The sequence below is a fragment of the Malus domestica genome, chromosome 11 (assembly GCF_042453785.1).
Source record: "Malus domestica chromosome 11, GDT2T_hap1".
NCBI lineage: Eukaryota > Viridiplantae > Streptophyta > Magnoliopsida > Rosales > Rosaceae > Malus > Malus domestica.
The window spans coordinates 31,643,877-31,658,275 of NC_091671.1; the positions used below are offsets into that span (position 1 = coordinate 31,643,877).

The window sequence follows — 14,399 nt, forward strand, 5'->3', positions numbered from 1 at the left end:
TTAATTACAAAATTATATTAGTTTAGATCTAAAAACTTAAAATATTATCATGCTTTCGACCGCTGTAAGGAATCAGCATACAAACATAGTTATGGTTTAAACCAACCATTGCATGTCGATTTCGATGAGAAAATTTTAAATTGCAACTGTATCTCGTTCAACTTTAGTGTCTTCGACACTAGAAGGTGTAATTTTTTTTTATAATGTTTACATTAAAAAAAATCATTGGGGTGAGAGAATAAATTGGTTGTGAACTCGTCATTTTCCAAATTTGCACTTAAAACCTCTTACATATAAGTGAAGATGAATGTCAGTAGACCATAATAATAAGTGGCACATCAAAAAATAAATTGGTTAAACGTATCATTTCAACTTCAATTCAAAGGGTTATCTCGTGGTATAGGATTATATGCATCATATACGTGCTAATATCTTGCACAATTACATAAACGTGTCAAACTGTATCATTCTGGTTGGACGAGTTGTCCCAAAACATGAGTTGTATATTAATCATGTTAAACAAGTCGACAAGATTTTGACGAACCAAACATGTTTATTTCGTAATGTTTTCAAATAGAGTTATCATGTCGTGTCAAGAATTAACACTCTTAAATTGCAGGTCTCACTTAGAAAAGTACGTTAATATTTTTTATCAATCATTTATAAAAATATTAAAATGAGAAAAATGATAACAGAAATGTTATACTCTAAATTTATAACGTTATCAAATGCTTCAACATTACCACTGATGAAAAAGGAAAAACTCAATTTTCAATATCTTCTACATGAAATAAAATTAGTCGATAACACAAGGTGTTTGTTTGCCCTCACTAAGTAGGATTGGACTGGATTGAACTAGCTGTTAGTCTAATACTGTGTTTGTTCTATGCTGAGACTAATATTAATGAGACTAAAGGGGACTAGTATGGACAAAACCCTTCACTAAGAGGTCTTAGCGAGACCCTCCCAATAACCATGAGACTAGCTAAGACTATCCTCTCTCGTCCTCGTCATGCTCAACCACCACTCCCGATAAACTTCTCGTCATCTCCGGTCACCTAGATCATAATAAAATATTAATAATTTATATATTAAATAATATAATAATAGAATTTGTTATTATACAGCTTCTTAGTCCAACACTGCACCAAACGCTTCACTAAGTTAGTCCAACTTAGTCTAGTCTAAACAAATCCAACTTAATCCTTGAAACTATTCTAATCCGAAATAGTTCGGCGCAACAAACGTTGATAATATTCCAATTTGGACACGCACACACTTACTGTGGTACAAGAGGGGGGAAAAAACTAAAAAAATTAAAAATTAAAGGAAAAAGGAAAAGGAAAGAGACGGGAAACGAATTTAAACCTTTGTCGACATGTTCTGGTCAATACCGCCAATGTCTTTTTTACGAATTTAACAGCTGACAAAAACATTCCTTAAGCTCCTCTGGGTAGATCTGGTCAGCATCGAACACACATATATAAGGTTTTCACACGAGGAGCCTTTTTTGCATTCCCATTTGACATTTGGAACCCATTTGGAAATTTATTCAATTTCAGGGCTTTTTCTTCAAGGAAATTAAGGTGAATATTGAATTTTTCAGCTCCACATGAGCTATTTCTGGTCTGTTTCTTTCTGGGTTTTGAATTTTTTGTGATTTGGTTCAATATTTTGGCTGCTTTGGAGAAGAAAAATTCTGGGTTTCCTTAATTTTGGTATTGAATATCTTCCTATTGTATTCAGAGTTCAAATTCTCACGAGAAAATATTTGGTGGGTAGGTGAAGATTTTCTTGAGGGTAGGTGAAGATTTGCTTGTATTTGCTCGAAATTGGGATATTATAGATGTTTTCTTGAGGGTAATCGAATTGGGTTGGTGCCAAATCGTGAAAGTTTGAAGCTTTTGTGTGGGTTTTGCGCGATGAAGGTGTTCTAGGGTTTTGGTTATGAGTGGTTTTGGGATTGATGAAATGAGAAGGATATTGAACGTTGAGAACGACGATCCGACAAAAAATGGGTCTTATGAAGACAAGTCGTTTTATTGTTTTTGTTATTCTGCTATGTGCTTCAGCATCAATGAGCTCAGAGGAGAGCAGAACCACAGAGGAAGTTTTTCTCAGTCAACTAGTTGATCCAGCAACTGGAAAGATTGATGGGGACATGGTAACACATTATATAACTCTTTTTGTTTCAGCTTGATAACTTATCATATTTGTGAGTTGTAGATTAATTCAATACATGATAAATTTGGTCATGTTATAACGTTGTTCGTTTTTAAATTTATATAGACGCATCTTATATAAAGATCACAAAAGTAGGGGAGCATCATATCATATTTGTGGATGGAAAAGTAGATTCAAAAGTTGGTTAAAAAGTCTAAGCTTTTGAGTTCGTGGAAGTCCGTGTGGAGCTTATGAAATGTTTAAGGGACGAAGCTGTTTTTTACTGAAATTTATCTTGATTATGTTAATTTAATGAGAATGTTTGGGGGTAACTTATTTCGATTCCAGAAGTAGTATTTGGCTTAAGCAGTGCCTTGGTAATTTTAACAAATTATATATTGCAGATACAAGGCCTTAACAGAAGACAACTTATATGAAAAATAATACTTTGATGTGTTTAAGCTTCACTTTCACCAGCCTTCACCAGTGAAGTTTGTATTCTTCACTAATATTCTCATTTTTGCAAAAGTTGAACTAAAACATATGAAATTATGTTGCCTGCAGGCACAGCTGTTATGGATTAGTTGCAGGGTAGATTTGATCCATATGACGGAAGCTATTGAACATCTTGACTTGTGGTTAGCAGAGGAAGCATCTAGTGGCACAGATGAAATTAATTCAAAAACACGGTTATTGGGAAAAGAAAAGTTTCAAAAGCTTATTAATGTCCTGCATCCTGAGGTGAAACATACTCTTTCAGATTGTTTAAGAAAACATAATCTCTTGTTCAGTGTGTCTGGAGAAGAGGGTGCCTCTAAGATTTGGTATGCTAAGTATATTGAGTCCCTATTTCCCAGACCTTATGTTCCAAGAAGAAATTTGGCTAGTGATTTGCCTCAGAGCATTCTTGATGTACCTTCTCCAGCCTTTGCACCAAGATATTCTCAACGTAGTCCAGCACCATCTCCTGGTCTAGCACCTTCCACTTCTCAAAGTCCTAGTCCTAGGCCTGCACGCCATTCTCCACAAGGATCATTTTTTCCTTCGGATCCCATAAATTCGATTCTTCAATCTTCAGGGCCAGCTTCCGGTTCAAATATACAGGAACATAAAGGACGAGATGAACATAAAACAATTGTTACTGCTGTTGTTATAACTGCATCAGTAACATTTATTGTTGCAGCATTGCTCTTTTTATGCTGTACTAAAATCTGTAGGAATGGGAAAAAGGGTAGACAAAATGATGAGAGGCCCCTCCTTAGCCTGAGTTTAACTGATTCTGCTGGTATAATTCTCGGATATCTTGTTTATATTATCTTCAGTTGTTTGGAGCCCTTCCATTTCGACATTTCTTTGAAATTTTTTATGTTTCAGGTTCTTCATACAAGTCTTATGCTATGGGAAATTCAATGAAAGAAGAGAAGCTTGACCATCAATCATTAGGTAATAACTCAAAGTCATCTCTGGAAGGCCTAATCTTTAATAGCATTTTCGCATCGAGTCTCATGTTCTCAATGCTTCACTAAATGAAATTGCAGAATTAGGATCCCCTGGAGGTGCTTCCAAGTTTGACGCGTCCAACAATATCAATGGACTAGTACCCCCTCCTCCTGGAATGTCTCCTCTGAAGCCCCCTCCTGGCAGAGCAAAACTTCTCCCACCTGAACCACCTTCTTCTTTTAGGCCTCCTCCCAGCAGGGCTAGTCCTCCTCCACCACCTGTACCTGCTGCTTTAAAAGCCGCAGGAAGTGCAGGCCCTCCCCCACCACCTCCTCCTGCACCACCTGGTCCTCGCCCCCCACCACCTTCTGGTCCTCATCCCCCACCACCTCCTGGCCCTCGCCCCCTACCACCTCCAAAGAGTGGCGTTCCTCCTCCTCGGCCACCTCCAGCAATGGCTATTGGTTCAAAGGTAGCTCGACCTCCACCTCTTGCACCAAAACGTCCACCGGATGCTGGATCGGAGGCTGATGGTGATGCTCCGAAAACCAAGCTGAAGCCCTTTTTTTGGGATAAGGTTCTAGCAAACCCGGATCACTCAATGGTTTGGCATCAGATTAAATCAGGATCGTTCCAGTAAGTCTCAGTTTTCTTACCTTTTCTTCTTTGTGATCCATGAATCATTAGGTATTATAAGCCTCTGAAAACAATGTGGTTCTTATACAGGTTCGATGAAAATATGATTGAAACTCTCTTTGGGTATAACGCCGCTGATAAAAACAAAAATGAACTTAATAAAGAGTCTTCATCCCAAAATCCTACGCCCCAGCTCATTCAACTTATTAATCCCAAAAAGGCACAAAATCTATCAATTCTTTTGCGGGCATTGAATGTGACCATAGAAGAAGTCTGTGATGCAATTCGTGAAGGTAACTTCTCTCCTTCTTTCTTTCCATGGCATCAAATAATATGCAAGTATTGTCCTTTACTCATTTTACAGTGTGTCGAAATGAAATGTACTAGAAGGGATGCATGAATTTCCTATCGGGAAGCCTGCAAGTTAGTAATTTTATGAAGTTTGACTTGGGTCAGTTCAAGTGGCAGATGCAATTAGGGCTAATGTTACTCTGCAAATTCTTGGCGAAACATTTTCTTTGAGGAGTTACTTGTCCACTTTTCAGTACAGCATTTAGTTGAAACAAAATTAACCTAGTGCTTGTGGAGTAAGAAAACTTCTGAAGATTAAGGGAAGGAAGTGAAGGCCGAAGGTCTTGTGGGACAAAGTTTGTTAATAGGATTTGATGTGTTTTGATTTACTTGATATACCTTTCTTCCTCATTCACGCAGCTTGGAAGGCAGCAATCTTCGATGTAGTTGTGATTTGTTGTTTTTCTGTCATATTATCTTTAAAATTTTATGGTGGACTTAGCAGCCGGTAGACTAGAGATTCTGTACATCTTGATGCGTAGATAGTTTGTTCACTCTGCTTATGATTTATGCTTTTTATAACCATTTCCCCCTGAACTGTTCCCCGATAATCAAATTGGACACTGAAATGCATCAATATGCCTCCCAAACTCAGTGATTATGCATCAATGTACCCCACGGCATCTGATCCATTAGTTTTTCACTTAAAAATTGTCATGCAGCAAGCACATAATGTAATTTCAGGGGTAGAACGTTGAAATGAAGGAAAACTTATTTATTGATATCCCCGATAAGCTACAAATATGTACATATACATGAGTCAAAATAAGCACACAAGAGGGAGCCTTCACAAAGGTTGCTTAGGAGAAGTCTCAGCAGTCGGTAGAGCCCCAGAAAGAGAAGGCACCGGAGGGGGATCATTTGGAGCCTCAGTACTGGACAGAACCCTAGAAGGAGGAGGCATCAGAGGTTGATCATTTGGAGCTTCATTACGCGGTACAGCCCCAGAAGACGAAGGCAATAAATGCCTTTGGAACAAACCCACAAATCTCTGATGATCAAGTAAAACCTGACCATCAGTTTCCTTCATCTGGTCAAGCTTCCTCTTCATGTTTGTAGCATAGTCATGTGCGAGCCGGTGCAACTGTTTATTCTCATGCTTGAGCCCTCTAATCTCCTGTTTGAGACTCATCACTTCAGCCGCCAATGATTCAACTTGGCGGGTTCGAGCAAATAGGCGTTGGGCCATATTAGACACAGAACCTGCACACTGAACACTGAGAGCCAGCGAATCCTTAACAGCTAACTCATCAGACCGTTTGGAAAGTAGTCTGTTATCTTTGGGAGTGAGAAGGTTCCTGGCCACCACCGCAGCGGTCATATCATTCTTCATCACGGAATCCCCAACGGTAAGAGGACCAGTAGGGGAGACAAAGGATGGGCGCCATATGTTGTCTGGAGAAGGCGGGGCTGCCTCTTCAACAAGGTTCAAGTCAAAACGACGGTCGGAGGGGCCAGACATTTTCAAAGGTGTTGAAGAGAGAAGAGGTCGGACAAATCAAGATCTTAGAAGTGCAAGAATGAAGCTTCTACTGGTGGAGATTCAAGTGTGCTTTGGAACTTAATGCCAGCCCCTATAAAAAATCTGCACTCGACGAAGCTTCAGAAATCGAAGAGGCGCCTGCTCAGAAATTGAAGAGGCGTTTGCTTTCTCAAAAGCTGGGCTGCTTAGAGATCACGAGGGTTGATCTCAGAAATCGAAGAGGCGTTTGCTTTCTCAAAAGTTGGGCTGCTCAAAGACCACGAAGGCCGATCTCAAAAATTGAAGAGGCGCTCGCTTTCTCAAAAGCTGGGCTCCCCAGAGACCACGAGGGCCGATCTCAGAAATCGAAGAGGCACCTACTTTTCCAGCCTTTTCCAGCCTTGTCAGCACCTGTCACACGCACACTCAGTTTTGCGGAAATTATGGGCATTCTGTCAAAGACTCTGACCAAGAAGGGTAAAAGAATAGCAAAGAAACAGCACTAACAAAGTTTAGACCCATAAATTTTGAAGGTCTAGCTACCATATTATTACCCACAAGGGTAAAGGAACAGTACCACTGCTGGATAATTGGAAAGTCCCTGTGTGTCAACCTCTGTGCTTCGTGGCAAGGTAGACTAGCAAACATGCCCAACCTTTACTCACATTCGAGAAAACACTCCCAATAAGATTGCTTGCTCCAAAATCGAAGAGGCACCGTCCTCCGAATCTCGAGAGCCAGACTCCCAACATGACTACTTTCTTAAAAATCGAGGAGAGGGTAAAGGAACAGTACCATTGCTGGATAATTGGAAAGTCTTTGTGTGTCAACCTCTGTGCTTCGTGGCAAGGTAGACTAGCAAACATGCCCAACCTTTACTCACATTCGAGAAAACACTCCCAACAAGATTGCTTGCTCCAAAATCGAAGAGGCACCGCCCTCCGAATCTCGAGAGCCAGACTCCCAACATGATTACTTTCTCAAAAATCGAAGAGACACTGCTCCCCGAATCTCGAGAGCCAGACCCCCAGCATGATTGCTTTCTCAAAAATCGATGAGGCATCGTTCTCCGAATCAATTGAAGAGGCGCTCGCTTTCTCAAAAGCTGGGCTGCTCAGAGACCACGAGGGCCGATCTCAGAAATCGAAGAGGCACCTACTTTTCTAGCCTTGTCAGCACCTGTCACACGCACACTCAGCTTTGCAGAAATTATGGGCATTCTGTCGAAGACTTCTGGTGAAGTAGAAAGCACATGAATCTTACTGTTCAATCACCCACTTCCCACACGCAACAATAGCTCATGGGTACCACAAATAACTTTGCCAAAGTTCTCTGCCAAAGTTGAGCACGTGAAGCTTGCAGCTCCCACTACATCGCTCTAACCAAGAAAGGTAAAAGAATAGCAAAGAAACAGCACTAACAAAAGTTTAGACACATAAATTTTGAAGGTCTAGCTACCATATTATTACCCACAACTGTAAAGGAACAGTACCACTGCTGGATAATTGAAAAGTCCCTGTGTGTCAACCTCTGTGCTTCGTGGCAAGGTAGACTAGCAAACATGCCCAACCTTTACTCACATTCGAGAAAACACTCCCAATAAGATTGCTTGCTCCAAAATCGAAGAGGCACCGTCCTCCGAATCTCGAGAGCCAGACTCCCAACATGACTACTTTCTCAAAATCGAAGAGAGGGTAAAGGAACAGTACCATTGCTGGATAATTGGAAAGTCCCTGTGTGTCAACCTTTGTGCTTCGTGGCAAGGTAGACTAGCAAACATGCCCAACCTTTACTCACATTCGAGACAACACTCCCAACAAGATTGCTTGCTCCAAAATCGAAGAGGCACCGCCCTCCGAATCTCGAGAGCTAGACTCCCATCATGATTACTTTCTCAAAAATCGAAGAGACACTGCTCTCCGAATCTCGAGAGTCATACCCCCAGCATGATTGCTTTCTCAAAAATCGAAGAGGCATCGTTCTCCGAATCTCGAGAGCCAGATACCACAGACCACTTTTTCAAAGTGCTCTGACAGAGTTAAAACATGTGAAACTGACAGCTCCCACTACCGTGCTATGACCAAGCAGGGTAAAGGAATAGCATTACTACTTGTTGTTAGGGAGACTCCTATATATGTCGACCTCCATCCCCAACGGACAGGCAGACCTGCAAAAATGCTCAACCCTTCATCATATCTGAGAGGGCACTCCCAACGAAGCCTTTCGAAATATTCAGCTTTCTTTCCCCCCGATAATACCTCTGCAAACAAGCTATACTAGAGCAAGAATATCTCATATCATCAGGGTTAAAAGCAAGAGTATCCCATATCATGCTTTTTCCCTGTCTTTTCTTTTGGCCTTGTTTTTACCTGCAAGACAAGGAGAAAGAGAGCAATCAGTCAGCACTTGGAATCAAGCTTCCAGCCAGGAACTGACTGCCTGGAACCCCTTACCTGATTACTTACCTGGCATTGCTCTCGAGTACTCATCTTCAACATCTTATGTTTCCAGGGAAGATTCCGCATCTGCTTGAGGAACAGATAGGGCAAGTGCGAAGGATACAAGGAAGCATGTGGAGACAAGCGTAACAGCACACGTGCCGATACATTCATTACTCTGTCAAAAGCAAAAGTATCCCATATCAGCAGGGTGGAACGTACTCTAGATTTGATGGACTTGTTTTGACCCTCAAATTCTTCAGTCGGCCTTATACTCTGGAGGAAACCAGAAAACCCTCCAGCTCAGTTCAAGAATAAGCCTGTGGAAAGTTACTTCTTCAAAAGCAAAAGTATCTCATATCATCTCTTCTCATTTTTCTTCTCTTTATCCTTCATGCTGCTGCAAGATGGGGAGAAGGTGAACAATCAGTCGGAGCTCTGATTGCTTACCTTGTCTGTCACCTCTTTCAGCAGACCCCCTAGCTCGGCGACTTGGGGGACTCCTACTACATGGTTTGTATCGCGCTTGACCAAGCCTGAAACTACAAGTAAGCTTCAAGTGAAATTGATACATTACCTTGTGCATCTCCACCAGTTAAAGATACCACCCCTGGATGGAGGAAGAGTACTTCCAGAGAAGATGCCACATCTACCTATGAGACAGATAAGGCAAGTCAAGACGACACCACACTCCGATACTTAGAAGTTTCGTGATTACGAGATCATTCTCTCACAATATTTCCTAATTTCATTTGTACTAAATCATTCACTAGTACTCACTAAATGAGAGCTTGAACCTATGTACTTGTGTAAACCCTTCACAATTAATGAGAACTCTTCTATTCCGTGGACGTAGCCAATCTGGGTGAATCACGTACATCTTGTGTTTGCTTTCCTATCTCTATCCATTTATATACTTATCCACACTAATGACCGGAGCAATCTAGCGAAGATCACAAAAAGCGATCGTTTTCGCTACCTAGGATCTATCTTGCAAGAGAACGGAGAATTAGATGGAGATCTCAACCATAGAATACGAGCTGGATGGAAAGAGTGCATCCGGCGTGTTGTGTGACCGTCGTAGGCCACTGAAGCTCAAGGGAAAATTTTATAGGACGGCAATAAGGCTAGTGATGTTGTATGGCACAGAATGTTGGGTGGTGAAGCATCAACACGTACACAAAATGGGTGTAGCGGAGATGAGGATGCTTCGTGGGATGTGTGGGCACACGAGAAAGGATAAGATTGGGAATGAGGATATCCGAGGTAAAGTAGGAGTAGCCGAAATTGTAGGAAATATGAGAGAAAATCGGCTCCGGTGATTTTGAACATGTGCAAAGAAGGCCGACTGACGCTCCGGTTCGAAGATGTGACTACGGGACAGAGGTCCAGGGCCGAAGGGGTAGAGGAAGACCTAGGACAACTTTGGAAGAGACTCTAAGAAAAGACTTAGAGTACTTGGATCTAACGGAGGACATGACACAAAACCGAGCGCAATGGCGTTCTAGGATTCATATAGCCGACCCCACTTAGTGGGAAAAGGCTTTGTTGTTGTTGTTGTTGTTGTTGGTTGAAAGTAGTAGAATGGTATATTAGACCCTAAATTGAAGATTTACAAAGAACATATCTGTCTCTTTTTCGCCCCTCCTCTCTATCTCCCTTTTTCTCTCCTCTTGCTCTTCCCCCTCTAATATATAGTCAATGTACTCTAACATGCTAAACAAACGTTACAAAAAACCTAATTGAACTAATTAACCATGTAATCAAACACTGTAGACTAAGAATAACATAAACTACCAAACATGCTTATCTACTGTAGGACTTCAAAGCATTGTTTTTGAAACCCATAAGTGAAAACTGCCCTCAATATTTGGTCATCCGCTTTGCATGTGATCGATTTGAACAGGAATTGAAGGATCAGAAGTTTGGAGCCACCTTTATGCATGGTACAAGACTTTGAGGGTCACATTGATGCAATTGAAAGTTGGGGGGCCACTTTGTTTATGGGAACATCTTCTCAAAATTCTTGAGGGAACATCTTGTCTGACTAATAGAATAACATATAAATAATTCTTAATAAAGACCGTTTATACAGTGAGCCATTAACATACGTATAACTTTCTTAATTGGATCAGGAAATGAGCTTCCATCAGAATTCTTAGAAACCTTGTTGAAGATGGCACCAACTCAAGAAGAAGAACTAAAGCTTAGACTGTTCAATGGTCCACTTTCTCAACTTGGGCCTGCTGAGCGGTTCCTGAAAGCCTTGATTGACATCCCATTTGCTTTTAAGCGATTGGAAGCATTACTTTTTATGTGCACTCTTCAGGAGGAGGCTACTCACCTTAAAGAGTCTTTCGAGACCTTAGAGGTACTGTGTTTCTGAATTCCATCATTTATATGATTTTGCGTGTCATAGCTCATCTACGCATGCTTTTACTTTTCTTAGATTAACTTATACTTGTTCAGAGTGCTAAAAAGAATTAATATAGCTACCTAAATTATGTTTATACAACTTAACAAACAATTAAACATAGAACACAGTGCAGATCTATGTTAAGCTAACATCGTATGTTCTCCTACTCTACACAAAGACAGTCTTTTGGGCTATGCGAATTATCAGTTGATAATGGAGAATGCACACCCTTTGTTTGAAAACCTAAACCGATAAAGAGCCAAATGCCAATCGCAAAAGAAAAATATACAGTTGAAATAGCATGAATAAGTCTGATGTAACAGGAGAAAATGAATGCCATGATTGCAAAGTACAGATGGGATTGGTTGCCACTATGCACATGTGTTGAGAACTTTATGTAGTGGCAGACCTGTGGTTGCTTTTATTTCTGGTGGGGTTTGGACCCCGACTCTTGCTTTACTTCATCTACAAGCTCTAATGATAAATGTCCCATGACTGCTATTTCTCCTTTGATGAGACTGCTGAAGAGATTGGAAAATGTTCGCAGATATTTTGTACGGTCTGCTTATGGTTGAAGTTCACATCACTTCTGCGATGACGAGTTTATTCAGATTTCATTTTTATATTGCTAATGATATTCGCATGTTGAAGCAAAGGACAGTATCATATTAAAACTATCTGTTAGATAGCTTTCTTGAGGCAAAACGATATCATATCTATTAGATAGCTTAGGCTTAGTCATATCAGCAAAGCTGAAGGCTCAAATGCCGCAGACCATACTGTCCTTGGGACTTCAGATATGGTATCTATCTGCATCTCGGGGACTCCTGGAGATATGGTATCTATCTGCATCTGGGGGAGACTCCTGGAGATAATCTGGCATGAGGGTGTATACGAATGTACTTTTACAGCATATATAAAAAATGTCTATCAGTTTATATTAAAATGGGGTGCAGTTCTTGTTGTTGTAACCTATCATTTTTTTGTATGTGCATGACATTGTCTGCGAGCGTTTTTTGGTCCATATCTTGAAACGTTGCTATAAAAAATATCTAAATCATATGGCACCTCATTTCTACGGCAGGTTGCATGTAAGGAACTGAGAAGCAGCCGGCTTTTCCTCAAGCTTTTAGAAGCTGTTCTTAAAACTGGAAATCGCATGAATGACGGAACATTTCGTGGTGGAGCACAAGCATTCAAACTTGACACACTCTTGAAATTGTCAGATGTTAAAGGAATAGATGGCAAGACAACGCTTTTGCACTTTGTTGTTCAGGAAATAATCCGCTCTGAGGGTGTCAGAGCTGCTCGTACAGCAAAAGAGAGCAGGAGTTTCTCTAGCGTCAAAACAGATGATCTCCTTGAGGACACTTCCAACGAAACAGAAGAACAAGAACACTATCGCAGTCTTGGACTTGAGAAAGTTTCAGGTTTAAGCAATGAACTTGAGAATGTTAGAAAAGCATCTGTTTTGGATGCTGAAAGCTTAACAGGAACTGTTGCCAAACTTGGTCATTCGCTGATAAAGACCCGGGACTTCCTGAACACGGACATGAAAGATTCAGGGGAAGATAGTGAGTTCCATGAAACGCTGAAGAGTTTTGTGCAGAATGCTGAGGTTGATATCACGGGTCTCCTCGAGGAAGAAAAGAGAATCATGGCTCTGGTGAAGAGCACCGGTGACTACTTTCATGGGAATGCAGGGAAGGATGAAGGCTTACGACTGTTTATTATTGTCCGAGATTTTCTAATAATGCTAGATAAGGTTTGTAGAGAGGTAAGATTGACACCAAAAAAGTCGACAAAAGTTCAGAAAAAAGAGACATCTTCCTCAGATCCCCGCCAGCCTTCAACAATGCCATCTGCCTCCGATCTTCGGCAGCCTCCTTCTCCTGATCTTCATAAGCGGCTTTTCCCGGCAATCCAAGATCGACGAATGGATAATTCTAGTTCAGATGATGAAAGTTAATTGATTTTATTTGGAGAAGGTATGTTCTAAACCTAGTTGAAGAAAGATAACCTCTCTTATATTGTATAGAGGTTCAATCCATGTGTGCGCGCATGTGCAATTTAATTAGTAAAAAAGCGAGTTAAGGATACCAAATAAGAAATTCTTGTCTTTGCATCTTCTCAGGTGACCATCACTGTACAATCTCGACAACAGATGCTTTCGTGGTTCTTCTCAAGATGTTATCCATATCCACTGATCACAGAAGGATTAGTGAAAGGGAGTTAGAGTTGAGCCTGCGGACTATGCCCTTCTCTTCGCAGTGGAATTTCACTGGATTGAACCTACGGTCGCTTTGGAAGGTACCTCCGGTGATGTTTGACACCTACTCATGGCTGGCTGTGTACATCAATGACTGCTCACTGATCAGGCGGACGACAGGACTAGAGTCGCAGAACACCAATACTATACAGAACTGTGGCTGGTCATCATTCAAAAGGCGAACAATTTCTTGAGCGATTGTAACTACTGGACCTAACATCGCGATAGTACAGCAACCTTCGTTGTAAATTGGTGTCCTGTTGAGAATGAACTCGTGACAAAACAACGTTATTGCCTTCAGAATGCCCAACGTCCGCAGCAGCGATTTAAACTAAGTGATTTTTCCTATTTTTTGTTCTTCCACCTATCATTATTTGTATTTTTTTTTTTTGTTCATAATTTTGACCTTTTGGGAGTGAAAGGTGTAGCAAGGTAGTTTTGTTACGTATAGAATTGTTCAATTTACTCTTGGGAATGAAGTTTACTGTCGAGAGAATGCTTGTAAGGAACGATCTCTTGGTAAGTCCCTAAATTCATTAAAAATTGCTAATTTCATCCCTACTATTATATCCAAAGTTATTTTATCAAAATTTTCGTCAACCTAAGTCACTTAGCAAACTCTAGAGTGTGATAATGTCATTTTAATTTACCCTCCGATGTTAATTTACACTATTTCTTATGAAAAATTACAAATTTACCCTTCAAAGTTAATTCCATACACTATTTCTTTATGAAAAACTACCAATCTACCCTTTAATGTGTATCATATGCAAGTAACATGACTTAAATTGACGAAAAATTGAATATAGTAGTTTAGAATATAATATTAAGGATTAAATTGGTAGTTCACCCTATTATATAATCACGTGACCAACTTGACGACGTGAAGAGTGATGAGGAGAGCCATGACTCCTCAATTTCTTTGATGCATGTGCCATTTTTTTCAATTAAAAATAAAAAATGACAAGAATACCCTAAATTATAAAGCAGCAGTACTTATTATAATGTCATTTAGTATTATAGTTTAGTAGTATATATCTCCACTTGTAAGTGAGAGATCTTAGGTTCGATTCTTGCTAAAGACGAATTGCTAACCTATTATGAGACTAAGCCCACCATTTCTTCCTTACTATAGAAAATATTGTTGGTTAAAAAAAAATAGGAGGCGACGTATCCTGATATGAATCTTTAAGGTATACAATTATAAGTGCATCAAGATACAAG

The 14,399-nt window shown here is 40.3% G+C and overlaps 1 protein-coding gene across 4 annotated transcripts; it reads left to right on the forward strand.

Moving 5' to 3' along the window:
• Nucleotides 1-1,340: 1,340 nt before the first annotated feature.
• Nucleotides 1,341-13,736, forward strand: LOC103448543 (formin-like protein 5). 4 transcript variants are annotated; one of them, XM_029088949.2, is made up of 9 exons: nt 1,390-1,586; nt 1,783-2,164; nt 2,728-3,448; nt 3,538-3,606; nt 3,702-4,239; nt 4,330-4,532; nt 10,626-10,861; nt 11,991-12,894; nt 13,041-13,736. In XM_029088949.2, the coding sequence occupies exons 2-8, from the start codon at nt 2,015-2,017 to the stop codon at nt 12,873-12,875; spliced, it is 2,802 nt and encodes a 933-aa protein (XP_028944782.1). In that variant the 5' UTR covers nt 1,390-1,586; nt 1,783-2,014; the 3' UTR covers nt 12,876-12,894; nt 13,041-13,736. The 4 variants fall into 4 exon arrangements, with proteins under 4 accessions (XP_028944780.1, XP_028944782.1, XP_028944781.1 ...); XM_029088948.2 differs by having other exon boundaries at nt 1,396-1,586; nt 1,747-2,164; XM_029088950.2 differs by having other exon boundaries at nt 1,396-1,586; nt 1,805-2,164.
• The last annotated feature ends 663 nt before the right edge of the window (nt 13,737-14,399 follow it).